The 21,257-nt window shown below is 38.7% G+C and overlaps 1 protein-coding gene across 1 annotated transcript in view; it reads left to right on the forward strand.

Moving 5' to 3' along the window:
• The window catches only part of ADGRV1 (adhesion G protein-coupled receptor V1), a 1,190,013-nt gene that overhangs the window by 492,950 nt on the left and 675,806 nt on the right, over positions 1 to 21,257 (forward strand). The window contains 2 exon segments of the mRNA XM_053699719.1: positions 817 to 1,039; positions 5,174 to 5,378. Coding sequence (XP_053555694.1) covers positions 817 to 1,039; positions 5,174 to 5,378 — 428 coding nt within the window.

The raw sequence follows: 21,257 nt of genomic DNA on the forward strand, positions 1-21,257 counted from the left end.
AATATAGGAAAGCCAAATTCAGCAACAAACTACCTTGTAAGAAATTAGACTGCTGTATATTTGTGCTTTGGACTGAATACTGCTGAGATGCAAATGGGAGGTCAGGAACATTTTGTAACTTCAATAAAGTTCACTAAAGCAGGAAAAAGACTGGAGATCAGTAGCTGAACTGTTAGACAGGTGGAAGTGCCGAATACATCAAGGTAAGGTTTATATCTGAGACTGCATCAGCGAGCAACAGCACCGATAAATTGCCCCCAGGCCATACGTCCTAAGTCAATCACCCTGGGTTCAGCTTGGGGGTGATTTAAAGGGATAAGAAAGTCAAAATTAAACTAGTATGATTCAGATAGAGCATGTCATTTTAAGACACTTTTAAATTCACTTCTATTTTTAAATGTGCTTTGTTCTCTTGGTATCCCTTGTTGAAAAAGAATATGTACATATCCTACAATCGTGGGAGCTAGTAATTAGCTAACTAGATGTGTTCATCTAGCTGCCAATGTTCCTTCAGTAAAGGATAACAAGAGAATAAAGCAAATTTGATAATAGAAGTAAATTGGAAAGTTGATTAAAACTGTATGTTCTATCTGAATCACCAAATAAAATTTGGGTTTTCCTGTCCCTTTAACTTCCCCAATTCTGAGATGGTGGTGAGGTTTGGAAGTGGAGGCCTTATGAATGAACAAGCCAGCACCTCAAGGTGTACAGAGCTGAATTTGAAACTTCATATGTTGATGCCCATGATAAGCTTGAGTGAAATTTACACGTAGTTTGAACAAAAATGTAACTAAATCTTATTTTTTTTTCGTTTAGTTCACATTTTACATGCTGGAGAGAATATATCCACACTGTACTCTTTAAATTCTGAAATGAATCGGTTTGCACCTGTTCTCTTGGCCTCTGCCTCTAAACAGTTGATATCTACAACAGTAAAATCACTCAATTTGACCAAAACTGTTATTGCTCAGGTGGGAGATTTCAACTCACAGATCTTTGAGCTGACTTCTGTCTCCAATCAGTCTGACTTTATACCCAGGTAAATGCAAACCTTGTTATTGTGATATTGTTGTAAAACTATTTATTATAGCTTATTTCATGCCCATAAATGCCCATGAATACATAGCTTTGCTTTACTGTTGCTGCAGCGTTCTATATTTCTGTGAATGATTTCAGCTATTGAGCACTGTACTCAGTGGTCAAGTCCTACAAATAAAAGTTTGGGAACTCACCAAGACGTCCATCCTCCCTTACAATTAATATTGTTTTATATATATATATATATATATATATATATATATATATATATATATATATATATATATATATATACACAGTGGGGCAAAAAAGTATTTAGTCAGCCTCCAATTGTGCAAGTTCTCCCACTTAAGAAGATGAGAGAGGCCTGTAATTTTCATCTTATGTATACCTCAACTATGAGAGACAAAATGTGGAAACAAATCCAGACAATCACATTGTCTGATTTGGGAAGAATTTATTTGCATATTATGGTGGAAAATAAGTATTTGGTCACCTACAAACAAGCAAGATTTCTGGCTCTCACAGACCTGTATCTTCTTCTTTAAAAGGCTCCTCTGTCCTCCACTCATTACCTGTATTAATGGCACCTGTTTGAACTTGTTATCAGTATAAAAGACACCTGTCCACAACCTCAAACAGTCCCACTCCAAACTCCACTATGGTGAAGACCAAAGAGCTGTCGAAGGACACCAGAAACAAAATTGTACACCTGCACCAGGCTGGGAAGACTGAATCTGCAAAAGGCAAGCAGCTTGGTGTGAAGAAATCAACTGTGGGAGCAATAATTAGAAAATGGAAGACATACAAGACCACTGATAATCTCCCTCGATCTGGGGCTCCAGGCAAGATCTAACCCCGTGGGGTCAAAATGATCACAAGAACGGTGAGCAAACATCCCAGAACCCCACGGGGGGACCTAGTGAATGACCTGCAGAGAGCTTGGACCAACATAACAAAGGCTACCATCAGTAACACACTTCGCCGCCAGGGACTCAGATCCTGCAGTGCCAGACGTGTCCCCCTGCTTAAGCCAGTACATGCCCGGCCCCATCTGAAGTATGCTAGAGAGCATTTGGATGATCCAGAAGTGGATTGGGAGAATGTCATATGGTCAGATGAAACCAAAGTAGAACTGTTTGGTAGAAACACAACTCGTCGTGTTTGGAGGAGAGAGAATGCTGAGTTGCAACCAAAGAACACCATACCTACTGTGAAGCATGGGGGTGGCAACATCATGCTTTGTGGCTGTTTCTTTGCAAAGGGAACAGGACGACTGATCCATGTACATGAAAGAATGAATGGGGCCATGTATCGTGAGATTTTGAGTGCAAACCTCCTTCCATCAGCAAGGGCATTGAAGATGAAACGTGGCTGGGTCTTTCAGCATGACAATGATCCCAAACACACCGCCCGGGCAAAGAAGGAGTGGCTTTGTAAGAAGCATTTCAAGGTCCTGGAGTGGCCTAGCCAGTTTCCATATCTCAACCCCATAGAAAACCTTTGGAGGGAGTTGAAAGTCTGTGTTGCCCAGCAACAGCCCCAAAACATCACTGCTCTGGAGGAGATCTGCATGCAGGAATGGGCCAACATACCAGCAACAGTGTGTGACAACCTTGTGAAGACTTACAGAAAACGTTTGACCTCTGTCATTGCCAACAAAGGATATATAACAAAGTATTGAGATGAACTTTTGATATTGACCAAATACTTATTTTCCACCATAATTTGCAAATAAATTCTTTCCAAATTAGACAATGTGATTGTCTGGATTTGTTTCCACATTTTGTCTCTCATAGTTGAGGTATACCTATGATGAAAATTACAGGCCTCTCTCATCTTCTTAAGTGGGAGAACTTGCACAATTGGTGGCTGACTAAATACTATTTTGCCCCACAGTGTATATATATATATATATATATATATACACACTCTTACACCCACACTGTATTTATATGTATATAATCGATACACATTGAATGGTTGCCTTTGGGCCTGAGAAACCTCCTCTGTCACAGAGTCTCACTTATTTAAGGTGCAATAGTCCTATTTCTGCTGAAGGGAGCTAAATAACGCCAGAGCATGCCACACATAAATGTAAGCACCAAAGATAATATTCTTAACAGGGGTGATAACACAGCAGGACCGCTGACAGTCTTACATTTAGTGTATTGTAGAAGGTGTTACTGCCCATTACTAGAGGATCTCACTATCCCTCTAATCAGACTGTGCTTCAGCTCCTCCCACCTTCAGCAGCAGTGTTTTCTGAAGTGCTTCTGTTCTCTGTCCAGAGGGAACTTAGTTCCTCCAGCAAAAATAGTGAAGGAACTCCGTTTCCTTGCGTTCCAGCTTGACTAGACCCCTGACTGTACTCATTGTAATACTATATATTCTAATAATAAAAAACAGAACAATTAGAAACACTGTGTCCCTTTAATATACTGACATTTATGACAAATATGTTGTTTAATTTATTTATGTTTATTAAAAAATGCAGCTTCTGACAGCCATTTCATATTGAATCAGATCATTTAAAAAAAAAAAAATAACATTCATATTGGCATTTTAGATTAACTTAATATAAGTAGCCAACTACATTATTTATAACATTTATTTCTGGGGAATAAATCCTTATTGTTTATAATGGCAGCCACAGCAATAAGCACATTAGTTAGTCGCAAAAATAGTAAAATAGATGTAAAATGCATTTGGTCCCTTCCCTTTCATAATATCACTTGGCTTTGTGTATAAGTCAAAATATATAAGTGCATGCAGAAAGTTAATTCAAATTCATTAGAGTCCCATTGGCTAAATATACCCCAAAAACAGAAATTTGAAACAAACTCTAAGCTCCATTACATTTACATTACCCAACCTAAAAGTACTGCATTTAGCAAAATGATAATAATTATATTATTTACCATAATGTTCTTAATGTGTTTTTTTTGGTTAAGGGATTTTGGGATATATAAGCTCATGACTTTAGACCCTAAAGGGCTACAAGAGATTTTGAGTGGCTCTAATTTTATAACAAGATGAGATGTATAAATTATATTTACACAACCCAGATGAAAGACTGTTCATTCTAAATTCAGCCTCCTTTGCATATTTTACACACACACACACATATATATATATTTATATATAATTTTAAATGGTTTTTTGGTTTGGAAGTGCAATATTTACAATGTCCATTAGACAATAGTATTATAGGATTTCAATTTTTTACAATGTAATGTTTTACAACATGATTAAAGGGACAGTAAAGTCAAAACTAAACTTTCATGATTCAGATAGGGTAAGCAATTTTAAAAAACTTTCCAATTTACTTTTATCATCAAAGTTGCTTTGTTCCCTTAGTGGTATTTTTGAAAAGCTAAAGCAAGCTAGGCTCAAACTGATTTCTAAACCGTTGAAAAACGCATCTTAGCTCAGAGCAAGTTTTTCACAGTTAGACAGTGTTAGTTCATGTGTGTCATATAGATAACATTGTGCTCACTCCCGTGAAGTTATTTAGGAGTCTTCACTGATTGACTACACTGCATGTCTGTCAAAAGCACTTAGATAAGGAGGCTGTCTGCAGAGGCTTAGATACAAGGTAATCACAGAGGTAAAAAGTATATTAATATAACTGTATTGGTTATGCAAAAACGGGGAATGGGTAATAAAGGGATTATCTATCTTTTTAAATAAGAACATTTTTGGTGTAGACTGTCCCTTTAAGAGACAGTAAGTTACTTGAAACATATTTTTGGACCCTGATAGGCAAATAAAAGCACTTGACTGACTTGTTTGCGTAACATTTAACAACTATTTTTCTTCAACAAGAGAATTGCAAAATTTATTTTTCTAAAATGAGCTGATGCTTATTTTTAATAATATAAGTATGTCTTATTAATGTAGGGTTTTCAACTGAATTTGCAAATTTAAATACATACTAATTTAAAGAAAATGCTTGACCTTTTCTCTGTGACACATGGTCTATTAATTATCTTTGTATGTTCTTTGACTGTTATAATACAATTTTTGTTTATTTAAACAAATATGTAGCTAATTTTCATTTCTAAACTTTGAGTTCAAGATATTTATTTCCTATTTCTATATTAAAGTTGTGCTGTGTCTGCCCTTCTGCTAGTTCAGGTGAGCTGAAATTTGAGCCGGGCCAAAGTGAAGGTATTTTTGCTGTCAATATACTTGATGATTTAATTCCAGAAGAAGATGAATCTTTCCGAATAAAACTAAAAAATCCAAAAGGTGGGGCTGAGATTGGTGTCAACAGCTTTGTTTCAGTTACTATTTTGACTAATGATGATGCTCATGGAGTAATTGCATTTGCCCAGGTAAGTGAAGCACTAGCTATTAATAAAATGTAAAATAAACAGACATATTGTTTTGTTTGTTATGTTTACATATTGTATTGTTGATTAGGTTATTATTTTAATAGAACATTGTAAAATAACAAGAAGGTACAAAGTAATCCAAATAAAGGACAGGTACAGTTTCAAATCAAACCACTTTAGTTCAATTCAGAGAGCTTTGCAAAAAGTACAAAATCTCATTGTGAACTAAACCTTTGTGAACTATAGAAAATCTAAACCATGAATTTGTGAACCACAGAATATTTTCTTAGTTCTCATTGAGAGGATCGGAATGAATTTTACTCACTTTGAATTGTCAAATCATTTTGAAAAATGGCTTAACAGTACAAAAAAAATTAAAGATATCATAAATACAATATTTTTCTTAATAATATATTTTTTTTTTCAAATGCTGAATAATGAATAATATTTATACTGGGAATATATATAAAGTGTTTACAATTTCCAGTTACAATGCTACTTCCTTTAACTAATGAAATTATGCCAACATATTACATTTATAGTTTTTCTTTGGGTAGAGGGCCCTGCCAAAAGTTATTAAATGTTGTAGATCACTTCACATGAACATTGTCTACAGGTCAGCTGGGGTTGTAAGCGTACATGCTACATGCTAAAGGGGTGCAAAGGACTGACAACAGTAGGAGAGGAACTGGGGGTAAGTTCTTACACTGCATGGCCAAAGTATGTGGACACCTGCCTATCATCCCTAAATGAGCTTGCTGGACATCTCATTCTAAAACCATGGGCATTAAAGCTACAATAAGTCAAAATTAAAATTGAATGATTCAGTTAAAGCATGCAGCTTTAAACAACTTTCCAATTTAGTTATATTATCACATTTGCTTTGTTTTCTTGTAACCTTTGTAGTAGAGTAAACCTATGAAGGCTGATAGGAGCTTAGGAGCATGCACGTATATTAAGAAGTCTATGGGGGCAGTGTGTGCAACTATGTATAACATCATTATAAACATTATTTGGAGCACTGCTGCCAGAGGGCTAAAGGCACATGCATGCTCCTGAGCTCAACTAGGATTAATCTGTAACGAAGAATACCAAGTGAATTAAGCAAAATTGATAAAAAAAAAAAAGTAAAATGGAAAGTTGCTTAAAATGTTATGCTCTACCCAATCAGTTTAAGTTTAATTTTGACTTTACTGTCTCTTTAAAAAAGGATACCAAGAGACTAAGCAAAAATTGTTTATAATCTAATCCTCTGTCCAATGCATATAATTTAATCTTGACTTTATTGTCCCCTTAATATGAAGACACTTTCCCCATTTGTGGCTATAGAAGCTGCAACTTTTCTGAGAAGCCTTTCTGCAAGATTTTGCTGTGTACTAGCAAACTTCAAACTATGTCTTCATAGACTTTGCTTTGTGCGTATGGGCATAGTCATGCTGGAACAGGAAATGGCCTTCCCTAAACTATTGCACTCGGCAGCCCAGTGATTGCTCATAGATGCTTCCACTTTACAATAATAGCCCTTACAGTTGATCTAGTAGGCAGATACTGACTTGTAGCAAAGGTGGCATCCTATGACAGTGTCACTGAGCTCTTCAGTATGACCCATTATTCTGCCAATGGTTGTCGATGGAGATTTCATGGCTATGTTCTAGTTGTTATGCACCTATTAGCAATGGGTATTGATGAAAAACTTGAAACCAAATAATTGTCCATATAATTTTATCCATTATTGGGTAAATTATTTATGGTGTATTCGATGTGTGCCCTTACCGTATGGTTGGGTTAGAGTCCCAAAGTTTCTATAAAAACAAAGATGAGATCCAAAAATTGCTGTTGCTGTAGTCATGAAATCTTAAAACAAAACATACCTCTGTGACATCCACCAATAAGCTTAAATACACACAGTTATTTATACTTCTAAAACTGATTCGGAAATTTAGATTCACTCTCAGCTCAAATTAGATAACCCTAACCTCCAAATCCCCACATCCGTTGACAATGAGGATTTTTCTTAGATAGGCTAAATATCCAAAGATGAGTTTGAAGCTGCAAGCCTATCCCTTTGTTAATATTTTGGGGGCATCTACTCTATGGCCAATGACAAATAACTAGTAATAAGCCAATACATAAAACATTTAGACTTAAGTAAAGAAAAAATAAATAATAATAATAATAATAATAATAATAATAATAAAAAATAGATAAAATAAAAATATACATATATAAAAATGCAGACAAGGAGGCATTTGCTGGTCCTTTTAAAGTGGTAGCTTTAATGTGTGTAACGTTTTGTGGGTACTCTCCCCTTCCTAGGACCTTTCTCAGAGTATCTCTGAAAAGTTACGCACACTAAAGCTACCACTTTAAAAGGACCAGCAAGTGCCTCCTTGTCTGCATTTTATATTAATTGGCTGGCATCCTGGTGGATGTTGTATAATTGGTGAAAGTGCACTTTCTTTGACTATATATATATATATATATATATATATATATATATATATATATATATATATATATGAGATCACAAACAAACAAGGACAAAGTGTATTAAAAAGGGAACACATGACAGACCAGTATGTATGATTGGCAGGGGATGTAGTAGCAAGTTCTATAAGCAGGTTGTATAGGCAGGTGGTAAACTGGGCAGGTATCGGGCCCAGCTGGAACGAGCGCTAAAAGAAACACTGATGTTTCTTTTTATAGCATACTTGATATTTGCTCTAAACACAGCTGTACTGAGCAATGTTTTTAAACTATAATTAAACAAATGTGAGTCATGATTATGGCGTCTTTCAAATAACATTATCTTGGCTTTTTGCATGTTTGTTTTGTTACGGTTTTTGAACATCCTCATTTTATATATTAATAACACAATTATTTCCTGGTCTGATAAAACAAAGTGAAAATGTAGCTAAAAATCACACGTTTAACCTGTGAAACTTATATACTTGAAAATGATTGATTATTATCATATTCACTTACGATCGCAAATAGGTGTTTGGGTGTTTAAAATATGTTCATTAAAACATTGAGACAATATTATACAAATGCGTTATAAATATTTTATAAATTGATTAATTGGTTAAGTGAGAAAACTGCTTTCAAATATTAAGCACAAATATTAATAATGAATCTGCGATTGAGTCTTAATTAGCTACGTATAATTTGCTTAAATGAAGGTGTGCCAAACTGCTTGTGAAAAGTCAGAGATAGACCTGTTTCTAAAATACTCTTTTTTCATATTCACATTTGTTATATTGTATTTGTAAGTTGGGCGTCTTAAAAAATAAATTGGCTGAATTTCTGCTAACTTGGAATACAATAGAAAATTAAACCATAAACCACATTGGTTGTTTTTCTTCTATAAGGTACGACGAGTCCACGGATTCATCCTTTACTTGTGGGATATTTTACTCCTGCTAACAGGAAGTGGCAAAGAGCATCACAGCAGAGCTGTCTATATAGCTCCTCCCTTAGCTCCACCCCCAGTCATTCTCTTTGCCTACTCTAAGTACTAGGAAGGGTAAAGTGAAAGAGGTGATAAAATATTAGTTTTTAATTTCTTCAAGCAAGAGTTTTTTGTTTTAAATGGTACCGGTGTTTACTATTTACTCTCAGGCAGCAGATGGATGAAGACTTCTGCCTGGAGGATGATGATCTTAGCATTTGTCACTAAAATCCAGAGCAGTTCCCACAGAGGCTGAGGGGTACAAGAAATTTCAGTGTGAGGAACGTTTTCATGCTATATAGCAGTGAGGTATGTTCATTCATTTTTTCTGGAGAGACTGTGTATTTCAGAAAGGCTGACAGTATCCCCATGAGGGTAAGGGTAAGCAGTAATCCTAAGAGCTATAGAAGGGCATTACTAAGCTTGCATAAGGGGCTAATTAAAAAATGGTTGACACTGAGTTTTTGAATTTTTGTGGGCAAACGTTTTGTGAACTGGGAGTGCTGTTAACGTTTTCTTTCATGTAATTAACAAGAGTCCATGAGCTAGTGACGTATGGGATATACATTCCTACCAGGAGGGGCAAAGTTTCCCAAACCTTAAAATGCCTATAAATACACCCCTCACCACACCCACAAATCAGTTTTTACAAACTTTGCCTCCAAGGGAGGTGGTGAAGTAAGTTTGTGCTAGATTCTACGTTGATATGCGCTCCGCAGCAAGTTGGAGCCCGGTTTTCCTCTCAGCGTGCAGTGAATGTCAGAGGGATGTGAAGAGAGTATTGCCTATTGAATGCAGTGATCTCCTTCTACGGGATCTATTTCATAAGGTTCTCTGTTATCGGTCGTAGAGATTCATCTCTTACCTCCCTTTTCAGATCGACGATATACTCTTATATTTACCATTTCCTCTACTGATTCTCGTTTCAGTACTGGTTTGGCTTTCTACAAACATGTAGATGAGTGTCCTGGGGTAAGTAAGTCTTATTTTCTGTGACACTCTAAGCTATGGTTGGGCACTTTATTTATAAAGTTCTAAATATATGTATTCAAACATTTATTTGCCTTGACTCAGAATGTTCAACTTTCCTTATTTCCAGACAGTCAGTTTCATATTTGGGATTATGCTTTAAATTATCATATTTTTTCTTACCTCAAAAATTTGACTTTTTTCCCTGTGGGCTGTTAGGCTCGCGGGGGCTGAAAATGCTTCATTTTATTGCGTCATTCTTGGCGCGGACTTTTTTGGCGCAAAAATTCTTTTCCGTTTCCGGCGTCATACGTGTCGCCGGAAGTTGCGTCATTTTTGACGTTATTTTGCGCCAAAAATGTCGGCGTTCCAGATGTGGCGTCATTTTTGGCGCCAAAAGCATTTAGGCGCCAAATAATGTGGGCGTCTTATTTGGCGCCAAAAAATATGGGCGTCGCTTTTGTCTCCACATTATTTCAGTCTCATTTTTCATTTGCTTCTGGTTGCTAGAAGCTTGATGTTTGGCATTTTTTTTCCCATTCCTGAAACTGTCTTATAAGGAATTTGATCTATTTTGCTTTATATGTTGTTTTTTCTCTTACATATTGCAAGATGTCTCACGTTGCATCTGAGCCAGAAGATACTACAGGAAAACCACTGCCTGCTGGATCTACCAAAGCTAAGTGTATCTGCTGTAAACTTTTGGTAGCTATTCCTCCAGCTGTTGTTTGTAATAATTGTCATGACAAACTTGTTAAAGCAGATAATATTTCCTTTAGTGATGTACCATTGCCTGTTGCAGTTCCCTCAACATCTAAGGTGCAGAATGTTCCTGATAACATAAGAGATTTTGTTTCTGAATCCATAAAGAAGGCTTTGTCTGTTATTTCTCCTTCTAGTAAACGTAAAAAGTCTTTTAAATCTTCTCTCTCTACAGATGAATTTTTAAATGAACACCATCATTCTGATTCTTTGGACTCTTCTGGTTCAGAGGATTCTATCTCAGAGATTGATGCTGATAAATCTTCATATTTATTTAAGATGGAATTTATTCGCTCTTTACTTAAAGAAGTACTAATTGCTTTAGAAATAGAGGATTCTAGTCCTCTTGATACTAATTCTATACGTTTGGATAAGGTTTTTAAAGCTCCTGCGGTTATTCCAGAAGTCTTTCCTGTTCCTAATGCTATTTCTGCAGTAATTTCTAAGGAATGGGATAAATTGGGTAATTCATTTACTCCTTCTAAACGTTTTAAGCAATTATATCCTGTTCCGCCTGACAGGTTAGAATTTTGGGACAAAATCCCTAAAGTTGATGGGGCTATTTCTACCCTTGCTAAACGTACTACCATTCCTACGTCAGATGGTACCTCGTTTAAGGATCCTTTTAGATAGATAAGCTTTTCTTAGAAAAGATTCAATTTTTCTATGTTCAGGTAATCTTCTTAGACCTGCTATATCATTGGCTGATGTTGCTGCAGCTTCAACTTTTTGGTTGGAAACTCTAGCGCAACAAGTAACAAATCGTGATTCTCATGATATTATTATTCTTCTCCAGCATGCTAATAATTTCATCTGTGATGCCATTTTTGATATTATTAGAGTTGATGTTAGGTTTATGTCTCTGGCTATCTTAGCCAGAAGAGCTTTATGACTTAAGACCTGGAATGCTGATATGGCTTCTAAATCAACTCTACTTTCCATTTCTTTCCAGGGAAACAAATTATTTGGTTCTCAGTTGGATTCTATTATTTCAACTGTTACTGGTGGGAAAGGAACTTTTTTACCACAGGATAAAAAGTCTAAAGGTAAAAACAGGGCTAACAATCGTTTTCGTTCCTTTCGTTTCAACAAAGAACAAAAGCCTGATCCTTCGTCCTCAGGAGCAGTTTCAGTTTGGAAACCATCTCCAGTCTGGAATAAATCCAAGCCTGCTAGAAAGGCAAAGCCTGCTTCTAAGTTCACATGAAGGTACGGCCCTCATTCCAGTTCAGCTGGTAGGGGGCAGGTTACGTTTTTTCAAAGAAATTTGGATCAATTCTGTTCACAATCTTTGGATTCAGAACATTGTTTCAGAAGGGTACAGAATTGGTTTCAAGATGAGACCTCCTGCAAAGAGATTTTTTCTTTCCCATGTCCCAGTAAATCCAGTGAAAGCTCAAGCATTTCTGAATTGTGTTTCAGATCTAGAGTTGGCTGGAGTAATTATGCCAGTTCCAGTTCCGGAACAGGGGATGGGGTTTTATTCAAATCTCTTCATTGTACCAAAGAAGGAGAATTCCTTCAGACCAGTTCTGGATCTAAAATTATTGAATCGTTATGTAAGGATACCAACGTTCAAGATGGTAACTGTAAGGACTATATTGCCTTTTGTTCAGCAAGGGAATTATATGTCCACAATAGATTTACAGGATGCATATCTGCATATTCCGATTCATCCAGATCATTATCAGTTCCTGAGATTCTCTTTTCTAGACAAGCATTACCAATTTGTGGCTCTACCGTTTGGCCTTGCTACAGCTCCAAGAATTTTCACAAAGATTCTCGGTGCCCTTCTGTCTGTAATCAGAGAACAGGGTATTGTGGTATTTCCTTATTTGGACGATATCTTGGTACTTGCTCAGTCTTTACATTTAGCAGAGTCTCATACGAATCGACTTGTGTTGTTTCTTCAAGATCATGGTTGGAGGATCAATTTACCAAAAAGTTCTTTGATTCCTCAAACAAGGGTAACCTTTCTGGGTTTCCAGATAGATTCAGTGTCCATGACTCTGTCTTTAACAGACAAGAGACGTCTAAAATTGATTACAGCCTGTCGAAACCTTCAGTCTCAATCATTCCCTTCGGTAGCCTTATGCATGGAAATTCTAGGTCTTATGACTGCTGCATCGGACGCGATCCCCTTTGCTCGTTTTCACATGCGACCTCTTCAGCTCTGTATGCTGAACCAATGGTGCAGGGATTACACGAAGATATATCAATTAATATCTTTAAAACCGATTGTTCGGCACTCTCTAACGTGGTGGACAGATCACCTTCGTTTAATTCAGGGGGCTTCTTTTGTTCTTCCGACCTGGACTGTAATTTCAACAGATGCAAGTCTCACAGGTTGGGGAGCTGTGTGGGGATCTCTGACGGCACAAGGAGTTTGGGAATCTCAGGAGGTGAGATTACCGATCAATATCTTGGAACTCCGTGCAGTTTTCAGAGCTCTTCAGTTTTGGCCTCTTCTGAAGAGAGAATCGTTCATTTGTTTTCAGACAGACAATGTCACAACTGTGGCATACATCAATCATCAAGGAGGGACTCACAGTCCTCTGGCTATGAAAGAAGTATCTCGAATTTTGGTTTGGGCAGAATCCAGCTCCTGTCTAATCTCTGCGGTTCATATCCCAGGTGTAGACAATTGGGAAGCGGATTATCTCAGTCGCCAAACGTTGCATCCGGGCGAATGGTCTCTTCACCCAGAGGTATTTCTTCAGATTGTTCAAATGTGGGGGCTCCCAGAGATAGATCTGATGGCCTCTCATCTAAACAAGAAACTTCCCAGGTATCTGTCGAGATCCCGGGATCCTCAGGCGGAGGCAGTGGATGCATTATCACTTCCTTGGAAGTATCATCCTGCCTATATCTTTCCGCCTCTAGTTCTTCTTCCAAGAGTAATCTCCAAGATTCTGAGGGAATGCTCGTTTGTTCTGCTAATAGCTCCGGCATGGCCTCACAGGTTTTGGTATGCGGATCTTGTCCGGATGGCATCTTGCCAACCATGGACTCTTCCGTTAAGACCAGACCTTCTGTCACAAGGTCCTTTTTTCCATCCGGATCTGAAATCCTTAAATTTAAAGGTATGGAGATTGAACGCTTGATTCTTGGTCATAGAGGTTTCTCTGACTCCGTGATTAATACTATGTTACAGGCTCGTAAATCTGTATCTCGAGAGATATATTATAGAGTCTGGAAGACTTATATTTCTTGGTGTCTTTCTCATCATTTTTCTTGGCATTCTTTTAGAATACCGAGAATTTTACAGTTTCTTCAGGATGGTTTAGATAAGGGTTTGTCCGCAAGTTCTTTGAAAGGACAAATCTCCGCTCTTTCTGTTCTTTTTCACAGAAAGATTGCTATTCTTCCTGATATTCATTGTTTTGTACAAGCTTTGGTTCGTATAAAACCTGTCATTAAGTCAATTTCTCCTCCTTGGAGTTTGAATTTGGTTCTGGGAGCTCTTCAAGCTCCTCCGTTTGAACCTATGCATTCATTGGACATTAAATTACTTTCTTGGAAAGTTTTGTTCCTTTTGGCCATCTCTTCTGCTAGAAGAGTTTCTGAATTATCTGCTCTTTCTTGTGAGTCTCCTTTTCTGATTTTTCATCAGGATAAGGCGGTGTTGCGAACTTCTTTTGAATTTTTACCTAAAGTTGTGAATTCCAACAACATTAGTAGAGAAATTGTGGTTCCTTCATTATGTCCTAATCCTAAGAATTCTAAGGAGAAATCATTGCATTCTTTGGATGTTGTTAGAGCTTTGAAATATTATGTTGAAGCTACGAAATCTTTCCGTAAGACTTCTAGTCTATTTGTTATCTTTTCCGGTTCTAGGAAAGGCCAGAAAGCTTCTGCCATTTCTTTGGCATCTTGGTTGAAATCTTTAATTCATCTTGCCTATGTTGAGTCGGGTAAAATTCCGCCTCAGAGAATTACAGCTCATTCTACTAGGTCAGTATCTACTTCCTGGGCGTTTAGGAATGAAGCTTCGGTTGACCAGATCTGCAAAGCAGCAACTTGGTCCTCTTTGCATACTTTTACTAAATTCTACCATTTTGATGTGTTTTCTTCTTCTGAAGCAGTTTTTGGTAGAAAAGTTCTTCAGGCAGCGGTTTCAGTTTGAATCTTCTGCTTATGTTTTTTGTTAAACTTTATTTTGGGTGTGGATTATTTTCAGCAGGAATTGGCTGTCTTTATTTTATCCCTCCCTCTCTAGTGACTCTTGTGTGGAAAGATCCACATCTTGGGTAGTCATTATCCCATACGTCACTAGCTCATGGACTCTTGTTAATTACATGAAAGAAAACATAATTTATGTAAGAACTTACCTGATAAATTCATTTCTTTCATATTAACAAGAGTCCATGAGGCCCACCCTTTTTTGTGGTGGTTATGATTTTTTTGTATAAAGCACAATTATTCCAATTCCTTATTTTATATGCTTCGCACTTTTTTTCTTATCACCCCACTTCTTGGCTATTCGTTAAACTGATTTGTGGGTGTGGTGAGGGGTGTATTTATAGGCATTTTAAGGTTTGGGAAACTTTGCCCCTCCTGGTAGGAATGTATATCCCATACGTCACTAGCTCATGGACTCTTGTTAATATGAAAGAAATGAATTTATCAGGTAAGTTCTTACATAAATTATGTTTTTTTGGGCAATAACGTTTTTTGGCAACTTTATTGAGGGTACACTTGGCTTATTTTTTGGGTCTCAGAACCCACATGGCTAGTTTAAAACCGCTCTGGTGCGGTTCTTTGAGGCTGTAAAGACATCAAGTGAGATGGGCGGGTCCTATTTTTGCGCCTACAGATGCGCAGTTGTATTCACTTAGCAAGCAGCAAGCTCCAACTCCTGAGGGCCCTTGTGGAAGTTTTTGGCCAAATCAAAGCTTTAACCCCATTTTTTCAATCCCTGAAGGCAGGTAGGCACCACAGCAGGGCTGTGGCGAGGTGCTGGGGATGTTTTTTCCGGATTTAGGCCTTATTATCAATCCGGTTTGCACAATAAAGGGTTAAATGTTTGTTTTTCGTGTGGGGCAAACTTAACTACACAAATTGAGTCTGATATCAAAAATTTGAAAAGATTGGTGTATTTTAAAGCAGTTTTGCAGAACGTGTATGCTTTTTTTCTCTTAAAGGCGCAGTACCGTTTTTTAAGATTGTTATTTTTTCACTAAATAAAGTGTTTTCAAGCTTGTTTGTAGTCATTACTAGCCTGTTCAACATGTCTGACATTGAGGAAAGTCAATGTTCAATATGTTTAGAAGCCATTGTGGAACCCCCACTTAGAATGTGTCCCTCATGCACTGAAAGGTCAATAAATTGCAAAGAACATATTTTAGCTACTAAAAGTATGTCGCAGGATGATTCTCAGTCAGAAGGGAATCAGGTTATGCCATCTAATTCTCCCCAAGTGTCACAACCATTAACGCCCGCACAAGCGACGCCAAGTACTTCTAGTGTGTCTAATTCTTTCACCCTGCAAAATATGGCCGCAGTTATGAATACTACCCTCACAGAGGTTTTATCTAAGCTGCCTGGGTTGCAGGGGAAGCGCAGTAGGTCTAGTGTGGGAACAAATGCTGAGCCCTCTGACGCTTTATTAGCCATATCCGATGTACCCTCACAATGTTCTGAGTTGGGGGTGAGGGATTTGCTGTCTGAGGGAGAGATTTCTGATTCAGCAAAGATGTTCCCTCAGACAGACTCAGATATGACGGCTTTTAAATTTAAACTAGAACACCTCCGCTTGTTGTTCAGGGAGGTTTTAGCGACTCTGGATGATTGTGACCCTATTGTAGTTCCAGAGAAATTGTGTAAAATGGACAGATTTCTAGAGGTTCCTGCCTACACTTATGTTTTTCCGGTCCCTAAGAGGATTTTGGACATTGTTACCAAGGAGTGGGATAGACCAGGTATTCCGTTCGCTCCCCCTCCTACTTTTAAGAAAATGTTTCCCATATCAGACACCATGCGGGACTCGTGGCAGATGGTCCCTAAGGTGGAGGGAGCTATTTCTACCCTGGCTAAGCGTACAACTATACCTATTGAGGACAGTTCTGCTTTCAAAGATCCTATGGATAAAAAATTAGAGGGTCTCCTAAAGAAAATATTTGTTCATCAGGGTTTTCTTCTCCAACCTATAGCGTGCATTGTTCCTGTAACTACTGCAGCTGCTTTTTGGTTCGAGGCTCTTCAGGTTGAGACCCCCTTAGATGATATTCTGGATAGAATTGGGGCGCTCAAGCTAGCTAATTCTTTCATTACAGCTGCCGCTTTTCAACTGGCTAAATTAGCAGCAAAGAATTCAGGTTTTGCCATTTTAGCGCGTAGAGCGTTATGGCTTATGTCCTGGTCTGCTGATGTGTCATCAAAATCTAAGCTTTTAGCCATCCCTTTCAAAGGTAAGACCCTATTCGGGCCGGAACTGAAAGAGATCATTTCAGACATCTCTGGAGGAAAAGGCCATGCCCTTCCTCGGGATAAGACAAATAAGATGAGGACCAAACAAAATTATTTTCGTTCCTTTCAAAACTTCAAAGGTGGTCCCTCTACCTCTTCCCCTGCTGCAAAACAAGAGGGGAATTTTGCTCAATCCAAGTCAGTCTGGAGACCTAACCAGACTTGGAACAAAGGTAAACAGGCCAAGAAGCCCGCTACTGCCACCAAGACAACATGAAGGGGTAGCCCCCGATCCAGGACCGGATCTAGTAGGGGGCAGACTTTCTCTCTTTGCTCAGGCTTGGGCAAGAGACGTTCAGGACTCCTGGGCTTTAGAAATCGTAACCCAGGGGTATCTTCTAGATTTCAAAGATTCTCCTCCATGGGGGAGATTCCATCTTTCTCAATTGTCTGCAAACCAGACAAAAAGAGAGGCGTTCTTATGCTGTGTAGAAGACCTATATACCATGGGAGTGATCTGCCCAGTTCTGAAAACAGAACAGGGGCAGGGGTTTTACTCCAATCTGTTTGTGGTTCCCAAAAAAGAGGGAACCTTCAGACCAATTTTAGATCTCAAGATCCTAAACAAATTCCTCAGAGTCCCATCTTTCAAGATGGAGACCATTTGGACAATTTTACCGATGATCCAGGAGGGTCAATATATGACCACCGTGGACTTAAAGGATGCGTATCTACACATCCCTATCCACAAAGATCATCACCAGTTCCTCAGGTTCGCCTTTCTGGACAAGCATTACCAGTTTGTGGCTCTTCCCTTCGGGTTGGCTACAGCTCCCAGAATTTTCACAAAGGTGCTAGGGTCCCTTCTGGTGGTTCTAAGGCCGCGGGGCATAGCAGTGGCGCCTTATCTCGACGATACCTTAATTCAGGTGTCGACTTATCAACTAGCCAAGTCTCACACAGACATCGTGTTGGCTTTTCTAAGATCTCACGGGTGGAAGGTGAACGTAAAAAAGAGTTCACTTATCCCTCTCACAAGAGTTCCATTCCTGGGAACTCTGATAGATTCGGTGGACATGAAAATTTTTCTGACGGAGGTCAGGAAATCAAAGATTTTAACCACCTGCCGAGCTCTTCATTCCATTCCTCGGCCGTCAGTGGCTTAGTGTATGGAGGTAATCAGACTAATGGTAGCGGCAATGGAGATAGTTCCGTTTGCTCGCTTGCATCTCAGACTACTGCAACTATGCATGCTCAATCAGTGGAATGGGGATTATGCAGATTTATCTCCTCAGATAAATCTGGATCAAGAGACCAGAGACTCTCTTCTTTGGTAGTTGTCACAGGATCATTTGTCCCAGGGAATGTTTTTCCACAGGCCAGTGTGGGTCATAGTGACAACGGACGCCAGCCTATTGGGCTGGGGTGCAGTCTGGAATTTCCTGAAAGCACAGGGTTTGTGGACTCAGGAGGAGGCTCTCCTCCTGATAAATATTCTAGAACTGAGAGCGATATTCAACGTGCTTCAGGCGTGGCCTCAGCTGGCTTCGGCCAGATTCATAAGATTCCAGTCAGACAATATCATGGCTGTAGCATATATCAATCATCAGGGGGGAACAAAGAGTTCTCTAGCGATGATAGAGGTTGCCAAATTAATTCGATGGGCAGAGACTCACTCTTGCCATCTATCAGCAATCTATATCCCAGAAGTGGAGAACTGGGAAGCAGATTTTCTAAGTCGTCAGACTTTTCACCCGGGAGAGTGGGAACTCCATCCGGAGGTGTTTGCACAATTGATTCAGCAATGGGGCACACCAGAATTGGATCTGATGGCGTCTCATCAGAACGCCAAACTTCCTTGTTACGGGTCCAGGTCAAGGGATCCTCAGGCAGTACTGATAGATGGTCTAGCAGTACCCTGGTCATTCAACCTGGCTTATGTGTTTCCACCATTTCCTCTCCTTCCTCGTTTGCCAGAATCAAACAGGAGAGAGCTTCGGTGACTTTGATAGCACCTTTGTGGCCACGCAGGTCTTGGTATGCAGACCTGGTGGACATGTCATCTCTTTCACCATGGACTCTGCCACTGAGACAGGACCTTCTGATTCAAGGTCCGTTCCAGCATCCAAATCTAGTTTCTCTGCAGCTGACTGCCTGGAGATTGAACGCTTGATTTTATCCAAGCGGGGTTTCTCTGAGTCGGTCATAGATACCTTGATTCAGGCTCGAAAGCCTGTCACTAGGAAAATTTATCATAAGATATGGCGTAAATATCTTTATTGGTGCGAATCCAAAGGCAGTGCTAGTTCATGTGTGCCATATAGATAAAATTGTGCTTACTTCAAAGGCTACTCATGGAGTAAGATCAGGATTCCTAGGATTTTGTCCTTTCTGCAAGAAGGATTGGAGAAGGGGCTCTCAGCTAGTTCCTTAAAGGGACAGATATCTGCTTTATCAATTCTACTGCACAAGCGTCTGGCAGATGTTCCAAACGTTCAGTCGTTCTGTCAGGCTTTAGTTAGAATCAAGCCTGTGTTTAAACCTGTTGCTCCGCCATGGAGTTTGAATTTAGTTCTTAAAGTTCTTCAAGGGGTTCCGTTTGAACCTATGCATTCCATAGATATTAAGCTTCTATCTTGGAAAGTTCTGTTTTTAGTTGCTATCTCTTCGGCTCGAAGAGTTTCTGAACTATCTGCATTGCAATGCGATTCGCCTTATCTTGTTTTCCATGCTGATAAGGTGGTTTTGCGTACCAAACCTGGATTCCTACCTAAGGTTGTTACTAATTGGAATATCAATCAGGAAATTGTTGTTCCTTCTCTGTGTCCTAATCCTTCCTCTAAGAAGGAGCGTCTATTGCACAACTTGGACGTGGTTCGTGCTTTGAAGTTTTACTTGCAAGCGACCAAAGATTTCCGTCAAACATCTTCTTTGTTTGTTGTCTATTCTGGAAGACGTAGAGATCAAAAGGCTATGGCTACCTCTCTTTGTTTTTGACTGAAAAGCATCATCCGTTTGGCATACGAGACTGCTGGACAGCAGCCTCCTGAAAAAATTACAGGTCACTCTACTAGAGTGGTGGCTTCCACATGGGCTTTTAAAAATAATGTTGAACAGATTTGTAAGGCTGCGACTTGGTCTTCGCTTCATACCTTTTCCAAATTTTACAAATTTGATACTTTTGCTTCTTTGGAGGCTATTTTTCGGAGAAAAGTTTTTCAAGCAGTGGTGCCTTCTGTTTAACCATCTGTCTTGTCCCTCCTGTTCATCCGTGTCCTGTAGCTTTGGTATTGTATCCCACAAGTAAAGGATGAATCCGTGGACTCGTCGTACCTTATAGAAGAAAAGTAAATTTATGCTTACCTGATAAATTAATTTCTTCTATGGTACGACGAGTCCACGGCCCGCCCTGTCCTTTTAAGCTTATATTTTTTGATTTTAAACTTCAGTCACCTTTGCACCTTTTAGTTTCTCCTTTTTCTTCCTGTACCTTCGGTCGAATGACTGGGGGGTGGAGCTAAGGGAGGAGCTATATAGACAGCTCTGCTGTGGTGCTCTTTGCCACTTCCTGTTAGCAGGAGGATAATATCCCACAAGTAAAGGATGAATCCTTGGACTCGTCGTACCATAGAAGAAATTAATTTATCAGGTAAGCATAAATTTACTTTTTTTTGCAGCAAATTTAGGAATAGGGGCTTTTTATTTAATTTGCACATTAAAAATGTGCAAGAGGCATTATTCAATAAACATCTAAACATCTACGGTTTCTGTCTTTATGGACAGATATAGGGGAAGAAACGTTAGTTAAGTAGCTGTGATCTTAAGACGGCTGCTACTTAACCTCTCTACCACCTCAAGGGTGGCAGAATTAAATCATCCTGATCAGATTGAGCTGCATCAGCATTTTCTCATGCAGTGACAACTGAGTGGATGCTGCCCTCTCGCATGAATGCCGGGTATACAGGTTCCCGGGAGAAAACCTTGTCTGCCCGGCATTTCATAAGTAGAGGCCTTTATCTAATGGTCCATTTATACAAATACTGATTTTACAAATGCTTTCTAGTGTTAGCTTTTTCCATTATCTCTTAACCAAATTGACTTGTACACTAATTGTTTATGGAAATTTTGTGACTAGATTCTGGATATGTTTTCTATGATTACAGTAGATTAAAACGGTTTCTATTTTAACTTTTTCAGAATATCTCTATTCATAAATATTACTGTTCATTAACATTTCTTAATGTTAATTGCATTTAAGGCAAACTGTGTTAAGCCATAAAACCCAGTCA

This window comes from Bombina bombina, chromosome 2 (genome assembly GCF_027579735.1).
Source record: "Bombina bombina isolate aBomBom1 chromosome 2, aBomBom1.pri, whole genome shotgun sequence".
NCBI classification, from domain to species: Eukaryota; Metazoa; Chordata; class Amphibia; order Anura; family Bombinatoridae; genus Bombina; species Bombina bombina.